The 15,116-nt window shown below is 50.3% G+C and overlaps 1 protein-coding gene, 1 non-coding gene and 1 pseudogene across 3 annotated transcripts; all 3 read right to left on the bottom strand.

Annotated features, from left to right (window-relative positions):
- Positions 1-7,739, bottom strand: VSTM5 (V-set and transmembrane domain containing 5). 2 transcript variants are annotated; one of them, XM_006162565.2, is made up of 4 exons: positions 7,172-7,739; positions 1,054-1,380; positions 815-955; positions 1-689 (listed from the first exon to the last, which is right to left on the bottom strand). In XM_006162565.2, the coding sequence occupies exons 1-4, from the start codon at positions 7,260-7,262 to the stop codon at positions 646-648; spliced, it is 603 nt and encodes a 200-aa protein (XP_006162627.1). In that variant the 5' UTR covers positions 7,263-7,739; the 3' UTR covers positions 1-645. The 2 variants fall into 2 exon arrangements, 1 of the variants encoding a protein (XP_006162627.1); XR_003546849.1 differs by lacking the exons at positions 1-689; positions 815-955 and having other exon boundaries at positions 1,302-1,558; positions 7,172-7,253.
- LOC114004792 (U7 small nuclear RNA) lies at positions 5,333-5,393 on the bottom strand. Its single transcript, XR_003546865.1, has one exon. It is a non-coding gene; the product is annotated as a U7 small nuclear RNA (small nuclear RNA).
- Positions 7,613-10,279, bottom strand: LOC102502476 (small nuclear ribonucleoprotein Sm D2 pseudogene; annotated as a pseudogene).
- Between the last annotated feature and the right edge of the window lie 4,837 nt (positions 10,280-15,116).

The following is a 15,116-nucleotide window of genomic DNA, read 5'->3' on the forward strand; positions in this document are numbered from 1 at the left end:
TTGAACTGCAATCACCCAAATGGGGGTCCAGCGACATAGCCATTACACCAACTGTTGGCATCGAGTTCTTTTCCCTAAAGCTCCAAGCCACCTGCCCTCACCTCCAAGCCAATCTCCTCAGCACAGCAGGACCCCTCAGTTCGCCACCTCTGCAGGTTTCCTCCGTGCCTCCAACTTCTCGTAGCAGCTCACATAGCAGTAGTGTGGACCTGAGAGCTGGTTGAAGGCAAAGGGTGTGTGCGGTGGACCGGAGCACAAAGGCACAGAGCATGCACTGATGGGGCTACAGAAAACCCAGGGACTTCTCCAACAGGCCCTCCTTGGGCCAGAGCGAGTGCTGGAGCAAGGGTCAATGCCTGCACTTCGGCATTGGTGATGCACTACCTGGCCCTGAAGCTGAAGCCAAGCAAAGTTCCTGGTTCAAAGCCTCATCACTGTCTCCTTGAACTTAATGCAAGTCCTAGGACCGACCGTCCAATCCGTGGTCTCCGACCTCAGGCAGTCAAGTTTAACTTCCACTGTCCCAACAGGAAGGATTGCTGCAGCAGGCACACAGGAGGTGTCGTGTGGGCTGCCTATGTTTGCTTCTTCTGCTGGAAAATGATGTTTTCCTCTTGAGGTAGGAATGCTAGGGTACAGCCTTGGCTAGCACTCAACATCCTGCAGCTCGATCTCCTCAGTTGTGCTTTCTGCATGAACAAGTCAAGGAGTTGAAAATCACCTGCACCCTGGTTCCTCGGTGAGAACAAGACACCACAGACTACCCCGGCCTCAAAACCATGAATGACCGTCACAGGCCCAGAGAGTACGTTACCTTTGAGCTTATGCCTCCTCTTCCTCTGGAACTTATACGCACACTTATTACAGACCCACACGAGGCTGATCAGCATGGCGGCCACAGCAGCGAGGAAGGCAAGGAAGACGGCAACGAAGTGCAGGTCTTCGTAGAGGATCTCTGCGGGGGAGGGAGGGAGAGGAGAAGATGCATTGGGACAGTGACGCCATCCTCCCACACACAGCTCACGGGGGCCCCCAGCTTCTGGTGGGTCTTACCAGACACATGCAGCACAATGGTGCCAGACTGGCTGCTCCACGGGTGCTCTGTCACGGTGATGACGTAGTAACCCGAATCCCTCACGCCCACACTGAAGAGCTGGATGGAGCCATTGTCAAAGGTGCAGATTCTGTCTTTGTGGCTTTGGGAGATGTTGGCCTGAGTCCCTGGTTTCCACTCCACGATCTTCTGAGCCCCCCAGTTGGACGTGTACTTCCATTCAATAGTAGGCACCCCGTGACAGGTGTAGTCGACCGAGAGCAGGATGTCTTCCTCGACGGTGGCGTTGATGGCGGACTGGGGAATATACAGGGACACGCCCTGACCTGCAGGATGGAGTGCTAGGTGTTGGGCACACTTACACGGAGTTACACTGAAGCCAACTTACATCATTCATTCATTGTGCGATACTTAGTGAGCGCCCATTACATGCCAGGCGCTGATCAAGGTTCTGCAGCTGATGCTACAATGGTGGACAAGACAGGGCTCCCTGGAGCTTACATTCTATAAGGGAGACAAACAAGAGATGCATTTTAGATAGCAACGAGTGCTGTAAACCAGGGTAACAGTGACTGGTGGGTGTAGGGAGCGGCCAGACCTGGAGAAGGCATTAACGACCTTTAAAGTAGGCTTGGTCTTTGTGCTGACGCTGCAGGGCAGTCTACTGTAACACTGCGGGGCAGTGTAAATTCAAGGAGCTGAGTGCCAGCCAGAGAAGGCTGTTTAGGAGATGAGGTTGGAGGACTGGGCAGGAGCCAAGCATGATGCCAGGCGCTGGGGGGAAAGGGGGGTGTTAGGCGGGATGGCAGCCTTCCCCATGAAGCTGAGGAGGTCTGTGAGGGGCAAGGAGGGCAGGAGCAGGGCTGGCAGCCTTGGAGACTGTGGGGCACGGTCTGGTTTAGGGTACCCATCTGGAAGTCGGGAGGCCTTCCAGAACATGCTGACCCGCTCGATATCGATGTGGTGGTGAGGCAGACATCAAGCAGGGTCTCTGCGGAGTGCGTGGGTGAAGACTAGCACCACCAGCTGATTACGTGTGTGTGTACTGGGGAGGAGCGTGCACCGGGCCCTGGGCCGACTGCGTCACGTCCATCACCTCATTGAAACCTCACAGAACCCATTCTGATAGCTAATTCTATCAAAAATTGACATGTGAGACCCTCCGATATGGGTAAAACCACAGATAAGACATCAGGGAGACTCCACGACAGTGGAAGGTGTTCTGAGGACAGTGAGAGATGTGCATACTTCCTGACACAGTTTCCATGGGACCATACTAAGAGAGGGGACCTGGAAATAGTCCAGTCCAAGAGCTTCCTGCCTGGCCACACATTAGAATCACCTGAGAGCTGAAAAGCAGAACTCAGCAGGGCCTGGATCCTGCCCTCAGAGGCTGACTTAACGGATCTGGAGTCAGTGTGGGCGTCCGCCGTCCTCACCGGCTCCCAGCTGGCTCTGACCTGCAGCTGTGGTTGAAAACCACTCAGCACGTCCACTCTCCTCACCCAGCGTGCTCAGAGGACGATGACCTCACGTAGAAGGATGATGGGCAGCGCTGGGACTGGCACTGGTCCCAGACCCTCTCCTGCCAGCTGGGCTTCTCTGCACCTCAGGGTTAGCGTGGCGCAGGCCCGTGCGGCCCCCAGGGTGTGCCTCAGCGAGGGGAAGGGCCAGTGTGTTTTCTCAATAGCTGGATATGTGGACAAGGAATGTGCTGTGCCCCCTTCATGGTCCACCAAGTCCACCTCCCCTTTGCTGGGAAGGCCAATGACTTCCCAGCCCAGTAAATCAGTTACGGGAAAGTCATTTTCTAACTTGGAATTTGCCAGGCCCCTCTTTCTCCCACGGACATTTCTGCTGATGAGTAAATGCATTCCTACCCCAAGCCTGTTTGCCCAGGGAAGCCAGGTGAGGCCTGACCAGGGTCCTGACCGCACAGCTCTGGGGGCCCAGTACAAAGGAATCTGAGTGTGGCACTAGCTAAGGTCCCTGCTAGGCACATCTAGACCCTGCCAGCCCCCCAGAAGAAATCTGCCTGTTTCTGAGCACCTGCTGCATTCCCGCAGTGCCCGTCCCACCCTGTTCTGTCGTACGCTCACTCTTCTTAAGATCAGCCTCACCTTCTCCACGAAGCCTATTCTGACTCTCCAGGGAGGATGCCTTCAGGGACTGCAGGGGCAATACATATCCACTCTGGAAGATCTCAGCTCGGTCCAGGCTGCCAGAGATCACAGTGAAGCTATTGATTTGTAGCATGCATTCCTGACTTTATATAGTGAACCATTTTAAAAGAAAAAGAAAAGGTCTTACAGTGATAAAGTATATAGCTATCCTTTCTTAGGTCCTGGGGATAATGGAGAAAGAAGGGTCTCCTGGCCCCAGCCCCTCTCTCGGACCAGCAGGGAGGATACTCAGGGAGGATTTGGGAGATCAGGAATGAGGAAACTTGGGTGACTTTCTATTTGACCGCACATCTCAATAACTTCAATTTAGTCCTCCATGCACTTTTTGAATACCACACCAGTGTGCAGGGGATGCCTAAATCCAGGGGCCTGGCACTTCCTCCATGTGGTGTGCAGATGTCACCCGTACTTGGGGAATGGCCTCCTGAGCGAGGGCTGAAAGCTGAAATGGCGGTCAGGAGGAGGCTGGCTAAGTAAAAAGTAGCATATTTATACAATGCTCTATGTGTAGCAGTTGAAAGGAATGCACAGGATCTCTGCTTAGCCCCTGGGCAGTGCAGAGCGAGGACATACTTCATTTGTCTGTTGCATCAGGGCCAATGCAGAGCCTGAAGTAGCCCGACACAGCATCGTAGGTGCTCAATCAACATGTGTCACATGGATAGCAGCTCCGGGTGACAAGCGGGGATTTTTTATTCAGTGATGGATCTGGGAGTCTCCAAAGGGCTTGAGGGGATTCCTCCAACCCTAGCTCTCCCTCCCCTCCCCCCATCCCTGTGATCAGCTAAATCCAGAACCCTCAGATATATTCTGGTAATGCAGGCTTTGGGTCTGTTCACTCCCTCCTCAGATCAGCTCAGCCCTGACCCTGGTCCTCTGTTCTCTAGGTCATGAGTGACTCATGGGTCACTTCCTTAGCCTGGGCCCCACCCTGTTAAAGGACACACATGCATGAGAGTGCTAGTGCGTTTGTGGAACTGGCAGCGTCTTAGAAACTGGGTTTGGAGCAAAGGCAGCAAGTGACTTTGACCCAGGTCATTAACTGAACTATCCTGCTTTAGTCTTGGACCAGCTGCTTCTAAGTGAGAGGGAGTGCTGGCTCCCCACAGGCCCAATGGCTACTTCACCATGTTAAGAGTGGGGAGAGGAAATGAGTGAGACGCTTTGAAAGGTGCTCCACCCAGGCCTGCTGCATGAGGTCTGTCAACTTCCTCAGGGGACAAGCCTTTAACCCTCTGTTTTAGTCGGCTCAGGCTGTCACAGATTTTCATAGAGAGTTGTGGCTTAAACAAGAGACATTTCTTTCTCACAGTTCTGGAGACTGGGAAGTCCAAGATCAAGGTGCTGCCAGATTGTTTTGGGTGAGGGCCCCATCTCTGGCCTGGTCATGGCCACTTTCTTGCTGTCCTTACATGGTAGAGAGAGCGATTGAGCGCACAAGTGCTTGGTCCCTCTTGAAAAGACACAAATCTAATCACGAGGTCTCTAACTTTATGTCCTCATCTAAACCTAGTTACACCCCAAAGGCTCACCTCCAAACACCGTGACATTGGAAGTCAGGACTGAACATACGAACCTCGGCAAGACACAAATATTTAGTCCATAAAGCGCAAGTTTAGAGAAAAGGCTTCAAACACAGGGAGTTTGCGTTTGTGGGCATGCTTAACCACAGGCTTCAGTATCGATAGATAACCAATATTCTATTTTCTGGATGGAAGATTTTGAAGAGGCAGAGAAAGGAGGGAGCTGGTGAGGGCTGGCCCTAAGGCCCAGACCACATTCGGGCAAACACACATACATTCATCTTTTTTTTTTTTTCACTTTTTTTTTTTTGGAGAGGTTTTTGCTATAAGGTGCATGCACTCACCAGAAAGACAGAGACAGAAAGCAAGAAATCACCCCCCAGGGTGAATGGCCATGCCGCAATCCCTTCTCCTCCATTCTCCTCTCAGGATCTTGGGCACATATGCACACACCCGGTGTGAGTTTAAGCCACCAGATCTGGGACTCAAACCACGGTCAACTACGTGGGAGTCCAGGGACAGAGCCATTACAACAACTGCTGGTCCTCCATTCATCGTTTTGCTTGTTTTGGGGGGGTTTTCAATAAAAACTAAAACACCTGCTAGACAAGTTCTAAAAGAGTTGTAACATTTATTTAGCATTTTTAAAGGGGCAGGCCCTGGCTAGCACTGGGCATAGCTCAGGGCCAAAGCTGAGAAAGAGGGCTTTTCCTCCTTGGGGCTCATCACTGTGCGGGAGATAGGCCATGGGTGATAGCAAACTTTTACCTGTCTTCCAGGTTTTGCACGTGCTGCCCTGTCTGGGACACTCTGCACTCCCTCTGCCCTATTCCTCCAGCTGCTACTTGCTGTCTTTTAGTTCCAGGTAGGTGTGGCTCCCTTTGGATAGTTTGTGCTGGCTTCCCAAGTCTGGGATCTGAGTCTCCAGGGATCCCAGAGCACAGAGCCTGCTGTCTTTCAAGGCTTGCCACTCAAGGCTGGCATGCTTGTGTGCTTCCTGTCTCTCCTGAAAGCCCCTCAGCTTCCTAAGGGAAAGCCCCCTAACTTCCTAAACCTGTGCACCACCATGTCCCCAGTCCCGCTCTGGCTGCTTCCTGCAGGCAGTGAGTGAGTGAATGAATGGATGAAGTAGGCTGTACAGCGATGGCTGTCAGTCACACTCTCTTAATGGGTTTCTGAGATTTGCAACCTCCAAAGATGGGTTGTAACTAGAGGTGTCAAGGTCAAGGGTGCTAACTTGCCTGGTTTGATTCCTGGACTAGCCACTGACAAGCTGGTCACCTTATACAAGTAATATGACCTCTCTGTGCCTCAGTTTCCCACTTGTAAAACAGGGATAAGAGTAACACTTCATAGAGTTGCCCTGAGGACTCAATGAAGAATCCTGTAAAGTCAGAGGATGGTGAACACATCCATGCTTAGTAAGAGCTGGCCTTCCCTCTAGGGCCTCTCACCTCCAGTGGCTCTGCTCTGGTCATCCTCTAAAACTATTTTCTAATTTGCAAAATGGGAATGACGATAATGACAGTGAGAATAGGAGAGTAAAATGGCACCATATTGGATCACATTATGTCGGGCCAGCAGGTTAAGGAGGCTGGGTGGCTCGGAAAACATGCCTAGCAGCTGTGGGTATATGCCCCAAAACCCAGAGAACGGAGAAGGGATTGCTGCATGGCCGGGTATGGGGTGGGAAATCACCCCATTTCCCCATACCACCCCCCCCCCAGCACACTTTCTCTATAGCAAACAAACAACTGCATTGTATTCCATTGTGTGTGTCCCTGGGAGTTTGTGGGATTGTGGGTTACATTCAGACAGCAAGCCAGGGATTCTAGGGCCAGCCCACCCGAAGCTAACTGCTCAGTGGTGGGTGCTGTGGACTACATCGCCCCCACCCCCTAATCCTGGAGGCATTCAGGCCCCAACTTCCAACCTGAAGTCCCCCAACCCCATCTCCTCGGGAGCAGGTTGCTTTGGCTCCTCTGAGCCGATGGAGAGTCCTGCAGAACACGCTGATGGTCTGGGAAGCCCTCGCAAGGATAGAGGGGGCTCTCCACAGTAGAGGCAGGGTGTGTGCACCCTTGGGAGCTGCATTCTGGTTATTCCAGGAAAAGAGAAAAATTGCTGCCAAGGGCAGTCATCGGGCCGGGAGTCTGTTATCTCCTGGCTGGCTTCCGCTCTGATAACTGTTGGCTCACCAGGCAGCCCGAGCCGGGCCCTGGAGTGGCTCTGGGCTAGGGAGTCTTTGCTGGGTCCTGGCCCCTCGCCAGCGCCCAGCCCCGCGGGCAAGTGGCTCAGTGCCTGCCTGCCCCAGCTCACCTGGAGTCCTCAGCGGACAAGGTGGGCAACCCGGGCCCCGCACCCCCTCGCTCCCGCGCCCCTGGTATCCCGGCTCCCGGTCCCATGCTTACTCTGCAGACAACTGACTGCGGCCATGCAGAGGGCGAAGAGTCCTAGGGAGATGCCGCAGCTCTTCCTCCTCCTGCTCGGCAGAGGCCTCATGAGCAAGCCCCGGGCGGCGCCAGCCAGGCATGGGCTTCCCGGGAGGAGCGAGTGGGCCCGGGCTGTGTTGTCCACACCGCCGCCCGCAACCGCGCTGCTGCCGGCAGCCTGCTCTGCAGCTCCTTTGGGCGCCCTAGGGCCAGGTGCAGATGAGCTGGTTGTACTCTGGTTGAACCAGTTCCCAAGGAGAGGGAGGGGGAGAGAGAGGAAAAAAAGCGAGAGAGGGAGAAAGCGAGAGCAAGAGGAGGGAGAGAGCGAGAGAATGGAGGGGGAGCGAACGTGGGTATGCGAAGGAATGGAATGCTCCCACTCAGGCAAATAATGACAAATAACAAGCAGGCGCCTTCCGTTCACACCCAGGTCCCTGGTATTGATTCAAGACCCAGCTGGATGCTGAGTGGCTGAGGGAGGGAAAGTACTAGCTGTTGCCCAGAACCAGAAGGACTATCTAATGGCTCCGGGGGTCCAGGGGAGGCTTTTAAGAAAGTGAAACAGCCAGAGGTGAGAAGGGGCAGGGAGACAGATTCGGGCTGCTCTGGGTGGAGCCCTTGGACAGTGATGACATCCGCCCTCAGCCCTCCTTGTCCTTCGAGGAAGCTTGCAGAGTGCCTGGGTGTTTGGCATGCAGGCAGGCAGTCAGTTTGTGCATGCCCTCAGCTTAGGGGAGGTTGGTGGGATGAAACCCTGCTTGTGCCAACCTCTAGCCAATAAAACCAGAGGTATGGGCACCTCTTTAGAAACCCTGGGGTGGGGCTGGCAAAGCAAGCACCTGCTGTGCAGTGCACTTGAGAGGTCCAGGCTGCTTTGCTGGCTCAGAGCCAGTAGCCCCCAGGAGGGGCAGGGTAAGGAGGAGATCACTACTGTCCCAAGCTAGTCATGCAATTCTGGTCTGCCTTGTCAAAACTAGATCTAGCCTCCTATCAGTCAGTCAGTCTGCTTTCTCTAGTCCATGCAAAGGGCTGCAAGAATTACTTGCATTCATTTGTTTGTTCATCACACATGTACCAGATCTGCCCCTGTACCGGGGAATGTGCTAGGCACGCAGTTCCAAAGCTGAGTAACTCATGGCCTCGGTTCCAAGAACTCACAATCTGGTCAAAGCAGACTGGTCCCAACTGAGAGAGGGTTCTAGGTGCTTGGGCTCTTCCTGCTGGGCCTAAGGGGGAAGGAAACCGGGTGAGGAAAGGAAACCGGGTGTGTATTTTGTTCCTAACTTATTTGCAGTATCAGTTGTTCTAGGTCCAGTTTTATGCTAGCTAATACCTTTTGAAGGCTTACTAAATGCCAGGCATTATTCTAAAGGCTTTATATTTATTATTTCATTTAATCTCACAAAAGCCATATGAGGTAAGTTACTATTCTTTTATTTAAAGCAGCTTGCTTTCTCACTTTCTGTCCCTCTCTCTCACTCTCTCTGTCCTTCTCTGGTCAAGTTTAAATAAATAAATAAATAAATAAAGTTAAATAAAAATCTTTTTTAAAGAAGAACCAGGATTTTTTTTTTTTCTTTTGAGAGGTTTTTGCTATAGGACATGTGCACTCACTAGACAGACAGAGAGAAAAAGAAAACAAGACAGAGAGAGACAGAAAGCAAGAAATCACCCACCGGGGGGATGGCCATGCTGCAATCCCTTCTCCTCCATTCTCCTCTCAGGATCTTGGGCACGCACGCACACGCGCCCAGCGTGAGTTTAAGCCACCGGGTCTGGGACTTGAACCACGGTCGACTACATGGGAGTCCAGTGACATAGCCATTACTGTAACTGCTGGTCCCAAGAAAAATATAGGATTTTGTTATTCCCATCACAAAGGACAGGTCTTGGTAGGACAGGGGAGTGAGTCCTGAGAGTGGGCAAGAGGCTCTGTTTGCCAGCGATGAGTGGATTCTGCAGGACCACGGTGACCGAGTCCCCACACAGAAACATCTTGGAGATGTAGCGGTCCTTGTTGACTGGCATAGACTTCTTCTTGCCCTTGCCACTCTTGGGGACCACAGTCCACATCTCCTTTACGTTCTCTAGCGCCATGTTGCAGTGCCTGTTGAAGGCCCTCTCATGGCCCAGGAGTTTTTTGTTGAGGCAGTTGATGAGCCCTTGGGTGTTGTTCTTGACTGGCTGGTGAGCACAGAGAGTGGACCCGTGTTAAATCCCTCCTCCTCCCGCTTCTGAGCTCCTCTGAGTCATCTCACTCTTGAGTTGCTGAGAAGGCTCCTGGTGGCAACTGCACTCTCAAGTCACTCCCATTTTCTCCACATTGCTTTAGCCTCTCAGGAGAGCTTAAAATAATTGTTAAAAAAAAAAAAAAAGAATATCATGGTATACCTCTATGATACCCTATATACTCATGTACTCATTTTAAAATATGGTTTTCTTTTCCTTTTTTTTTTTGGTCAGAGACTGCTTGCCTTTGCCAGAGAGACAGGGAATCCTCCAGTGGGGCTGGGTATGCCACAGTTCTTTTCCCATCCCACCAGGATTTGGGGTACACAGACACACATGTGCCTGGAGTACTTTTCAAGCTTCCAGATCTGAGATTCAAACCACTGTCAACAGCATGGGGTCTGGCTCCCACTGCACAGTGCTTACCCACCCTGCTACTGTCCTGGCTCCTAAAAGCAACACTTTTCAACGAGTTCTAAAGGAATTGTAAAGATAGAAAGATGCCCACAATACTATTAAGAGAAAAAGAGGCAGAATTAGAGAACTATGTGAAAAGTAGAGTAAAGGAAGTCACAGGATGAAGGAGGAGAGGGACAACAAAACAGCAAGACAAGGGGGAGGAGAGAAAGTGAGAAGGAGACACAAGAAGATAGTGAACAGAGCATATAGGAAGGGGTGGGAGATGGAGATAGGAGATGGAGGGGGAGAAACCAAATCCTTCCCATGCCGTCCATTCACTGGGCAGCCTTGGGATGACCCAGGCCTGGAGGGCATGCACTTGCCAGTGGGCTCTGTCCACGCTCCCGACAGGCTGGCGTCCAGGAAGGGGAGTCGAGCTATGCTGAAAGCATCGCTCATTAATATCAGGCTCCGGGCAGCCCTAATGGCCTGGGCGTCTTGTGGCTGCGAAGGAGCTGGAGAGCTTACATGTTAGCTGGGTAGATGCCAGACGTGCTCTCAGAGATGTGCCTCCCTGGGCCAACCCAAGGTCTGCTGCAGACCAGGGCCTGCAGGCTGCGGTGTGATCTGGAGGGCGTGGAGTCATTCACTGGAAGCCATCAGAATGAGGGCAGTGCAGCTCTTCCTCCTCAGCCTGACAGCGGGACCAGAGCCCCTGGAAGCACAGTTAAAGTCAGAGGGAAGGAGCGTGGCGGTGTGAGTTGAGAACAGGTCAGTCCTTGGATCATTCGATCAATAACATCCCTCAGTGGTCTCTACCTGTGGTGCCAGGGGCCTTGGCTTTGTGCAGGAAAGAAGTCAAGAGCGAGCATTGAGGGAGAGTGACGGCAGGGTTATTAAGGAAGTGTACAGAGCGGACAGCTCCGAAGGTGGAGCAGCCCTGCGAGAGGTGCTGGGTGAACAGTTTCCTCCTTCCTCCTTGAGGGAAGGAACTGTTACCCAAAAGGAGAGATGGAAGGGCTTCACCATAGGCAGGGCAGTGCCAGACCTCTGGGGCATCAGCCTTATATGGCTCTGCGTAAAGCCTGGCTGAGGAAGGGGCAGTTTATTCACAACTTTTCGGGCAAAGAGGCAGTGGTTGTCTGGAACCACTGTCCCTCCCAATTTCTGGTCTTACAAGGGGAGTTCCAGTCGTTTCTATGGTTATTCCAACTATCATGGTGCAGGCAAACACATCCTCTGGCACACTAGCATGTGCCACGAGGGCGTGATAAGGCCACGGGCCTTCCAGATGCCATCTTGGTTCCAACTGGTCCAGACCCAATCTCTCAGCCACTTCTAGCCTGTCAGGTTTCGGGTTTGGGGAGTCACTTCCTCAGTTCCCTCCTGTCTCACAGACACTGAACCATGTCGGGTCCCATTGGTACTCAAAAGCTCGCAATGCGGCCTGGCTGTGGTGGCACGGGTGGCGGGCCCCACTGAGTGATGTGGAGCACACGAGGGCCCCAGGTTTAGATCCGGGTTTGACCTGAGCAAGCTGGGAGCCCAGGGAGGCCACACTCGTGATCCTGGCTGACTGCAAGTCCTGGGAGAGGATGGCGTGGCAAGATCTACCAAAGGTACCTGTCTCTCTCTCTGTCATAAAAGGAAAAAAAAAAAAACACAATCAATTAAAAAACCGAAAAATACCTCCATAATTTAGTAAGGGTGAGGTGACACTCAAGTAAATTACTCATAAGACTGAATGTGACTTTAAAAAGGGAACCACTCAGGCCAGCAGGTGGCGTGGTGGTTAACTCGAATGGGACCCGAATGGCTGACTGCATGGTTGGAGTCCTGGACCCAGCAGCTTGAAAAACACGGTGTCTGTGTGACCAGAATCCTGATGAGCACCCCCTGGGAAGGGATTTCTCACTTTCCTTCTCTCTCCTCCTGTCCCTGTCTCTGTGGTGAGCATAAATGCCCTATAGCAGAAAGAAATAAAAAGTGAGCTTATTCAGTAACAGAATCAGCAGGGTCTATTTAGGGTTGTGCCCCTAATCTTGTGCTGTTATTGTGGGAGGGGTGTGCATGGCCGTGGGCCAATTCCAGGGCTGAAGGTAATGGTCACAAGATGCATAAGAGCCCCACCAGTGGCCTGCAGCTGGTCTCAAGGAAGACAGGACAGTCGGGGAGAGATAGTAGGGTGTATGGTGCCTGTACACATACCCACCCACCCACACTTTATAATAAATCAACTTTAAAAATGTTTGCTGGAAACCAGCAGTTATCGTAATGGCTATGTCGCTGGACTCTCACGTAGTCGACCGCGGTTCACATCCCGGACCCGGTGGCTTAAAATTCACGCCGGGCGCGTGTGCGTGCGTGCCCAAGATCCTGAGAGGAGAATGGAGGAGAAGGGATTGCGGCGTGACCATCCCCCCTGGGGGGTGATTTCTCACTTTCTGTCTCTCTGTCTCTCTCTGTCTGGCGAGCGCATGCGCCCTATAGCGAAAATCTCTCCAAAAAAAAAAAAAAAGAAAGTTTGCTTACTAGTGGCCAGCAGGTGGTATGTTGGTTAAGGCGCTGGACTCCCACTTCAAGGTTCGAGTCCCAGACCCTCCAGCTTGCTTTCTCACTTTCCCTCTTTCTCTAATGAGTACACATGCCCTGTAGCAAAATAAAATAATAATGATGATAAATAAAATCAAGTAAATACTTCTTTCATTTTAATTTGATTTATTATTATTTTTTTTAATTTGGTACAGGGCATGTATGCTCTGCAGAGAGGAGAGAGAGAGTAGTCCCCAGGCCTGGGACTCAAAACGAGATCAGCCATGTGGGAATCCAGCACCTTACCCATCATACCACCTGCTGGCCCTCTCAATAAGTTTTATAATTTTCCCTATTAAAATCTTGTACAACTTCTGTCATATTTATTTCTAGCTATTTTAGATATATTTTTTGTTGCTGTTACATAGGGTAGTAAGTAGAAAACAGTTTCCTCTCCTACTATACTCACAACACAGCACAGCACGTTTCTTTTCTTTTCTTTCTTTCTTTCTTTTTTTTTTTTGCTATAGGTTGCGTGCTCTCGCTAGAAAGACAGAGAGAGACAGAGAGATAGAAAGCGAGAAATCACTCCCCAGGGGGGATGGCCACGCCACAATCCTTTCTCCTCCATTCTCCTCTTGGGATCTTGGGTATGCACGCACACGTGCCCGGCGTGAATTTAAGCCACCGGTTCCAGGACTTGAACCGTGGTTGACTATCTCAGGACCCTTTCCTTCTGTTTCATTAATTTGCTAGAGCAGCTCTCAGACCTCAGGGAAAGGCTTTCTTACATGTACAAGTTTATTATAAAGGATATCATTAATACAAGGATACAGACGACCAGCCAGATGGAAGAAATGTGGTGTGTCCAAAGGGGCACTGAGTTTTCACGACCTCCCTGGGCTTGTTATCCTCTGGAGCCTCCAAGTTCAGCTATCCAGAAGTCTCCCAAACCCAGTGATGGCTCACCAGCGAGAGCAGGATGTGTTTTTCCTTTACAAAGAGTACCCTTATATGGATGATTAATGAAAACTTGGTGCCAGAAGGTGGCTTAGTGGTTAGAGGTGCTGGATTCCCACATGGCTGACCCTGGTTCGAGTCCTGGACCTGGTGGCTTGCTTTCTCATGTTCCCTTTCTCTCTCTCTGACCAAATTAAAAAATAAAAATAACAAATGGAATTAAATAAATACATAGATAGATCTTTTAAAAAAATACATAGATAGATCTTTAAAAAAATAACCAAAACCTGGGACCAGCAGTTGGCATGGTGGTTAAGACGCTGTACACTCCCACATGGCCGACCAGGGTTCGAGTCCTGAATCTGGTGGCTTGCTTTCTCGCTTCCTCTCTCTCTCACTCTCAACATCTGTCTCTCTCTGGTCAAATTAAAAAATAATAAATGAATGAATAAATAAAATAATTTTAAAAAATAACCAAAACTTGATTGGCACTTTAAAAAGTGTTTCCAGTGTTGTTATTTTATTCTTATAACTACTCTGAAAGATAGGCATTTTTGTTTCCATTTTACTAGTTAGAATATGGAGTCTCAGAAATAAAGAAGACTCATTCCAACAATAGATGAATGGATAAAGAAAAAAGTAGTAATGTGTACACACACACGTAAACACATATGCGCAGCGCAATGCCACACAGCCTTTAAAAAGGACAGTCGTCATTTGGCCCAGCAGAGATGGATCTGGAGGACGTCGTGCTAAGTGAAGTAAGCCGGGTACAGAAAGATCACATGACGTAATTTATGCCTGGAACCTAAAGCAATCAAACTCAGAAAAGCAGAGAAAAGAATGGTGAATACCAGTGACTGGTGAGGGAGGAGAGTTGGTTAAAGGATATGAAGCTTCAGTTAGACAGGATAAAGAAGTCTTTAGAGATCTATCACACAGCATAGTGACTACAATTAATAACATTTTATATTTCAAAATTGGTAAAAATAAATTTTGCATGTTCTCACTGCAAAAGATTTAAGTAGTTGAGATTATTATATATATATATGAATTAGCTTGACTTAATTATTTTGCATTATATAGATATCTTTTTTCTAAGAGAGATTTTTGCTATAGGGTGTGTGCACTTGCTAGAAGGACAGACAGAAAATGAGAAATCACCCCTCACCCTCCCAGGGGATGACCACGCCATGATCTCCTCTCCATTCTCCTCTTGGGATTTTGGTCATGCAAGCACACATGCCTGGCATGATGTTCAAATCATCAGGTCCAGGATTCAAACTGTAGTCAGCCACGTGGGAGGCCAACACCTTAACCACCACACCACCTGCTAGCCCCAAATAAACATTTTAAACACTTGCTATTTGGAAATTTGCAGTAATGTTCATATTTACTGTCCTGCCCCCTCCATGTCTCCTCTGGGTTTCTATTTCGTGTGTCTATGTAGTATCAGATGGCAGATAGCCTAGAAGGGCCTAGTATTGTAATGGGATACTGATGTACCCTCTTGCTGTTAGCTCCCAGTTCATTCTTTCAGACTCGATGAGAGCCCACTCTCTACATAGAAACCAGATTTGCTGTTTATGGTTGTCCTCAGGACATGTGGAGGTAAGGCCTCTGGGCCAATGTGTGAGTAATAGATTCACTCAGATGCCAATGTTTGACTTCTTTGTAAAACTTTGTAAAGCTTTTACTTCTCTCTCTCTTTCTCCTTTTTTACAATAGGGCCTCATTCTGTCATGATCCTCTGTCTCAGCCTCCCAAGTAGCGGGGATTACAAGTGCACCACTACACACAGCTC

Source organism: Tupaia chinensis, unplaced genomic scaffold, assembly GCF_000334495.1.
Source record: "Tupaia chinensis unplaced genomic scaffold, TupChi_1.0 Scaffold140218_1, whole genome shotgun sequence".
Taxonomy (NCBI): Eukaryota; Metazoa; Chordata; class Mammalia; order Scandentia; family Tupaiidae; genus Tupaia; species Tupaia belangeri.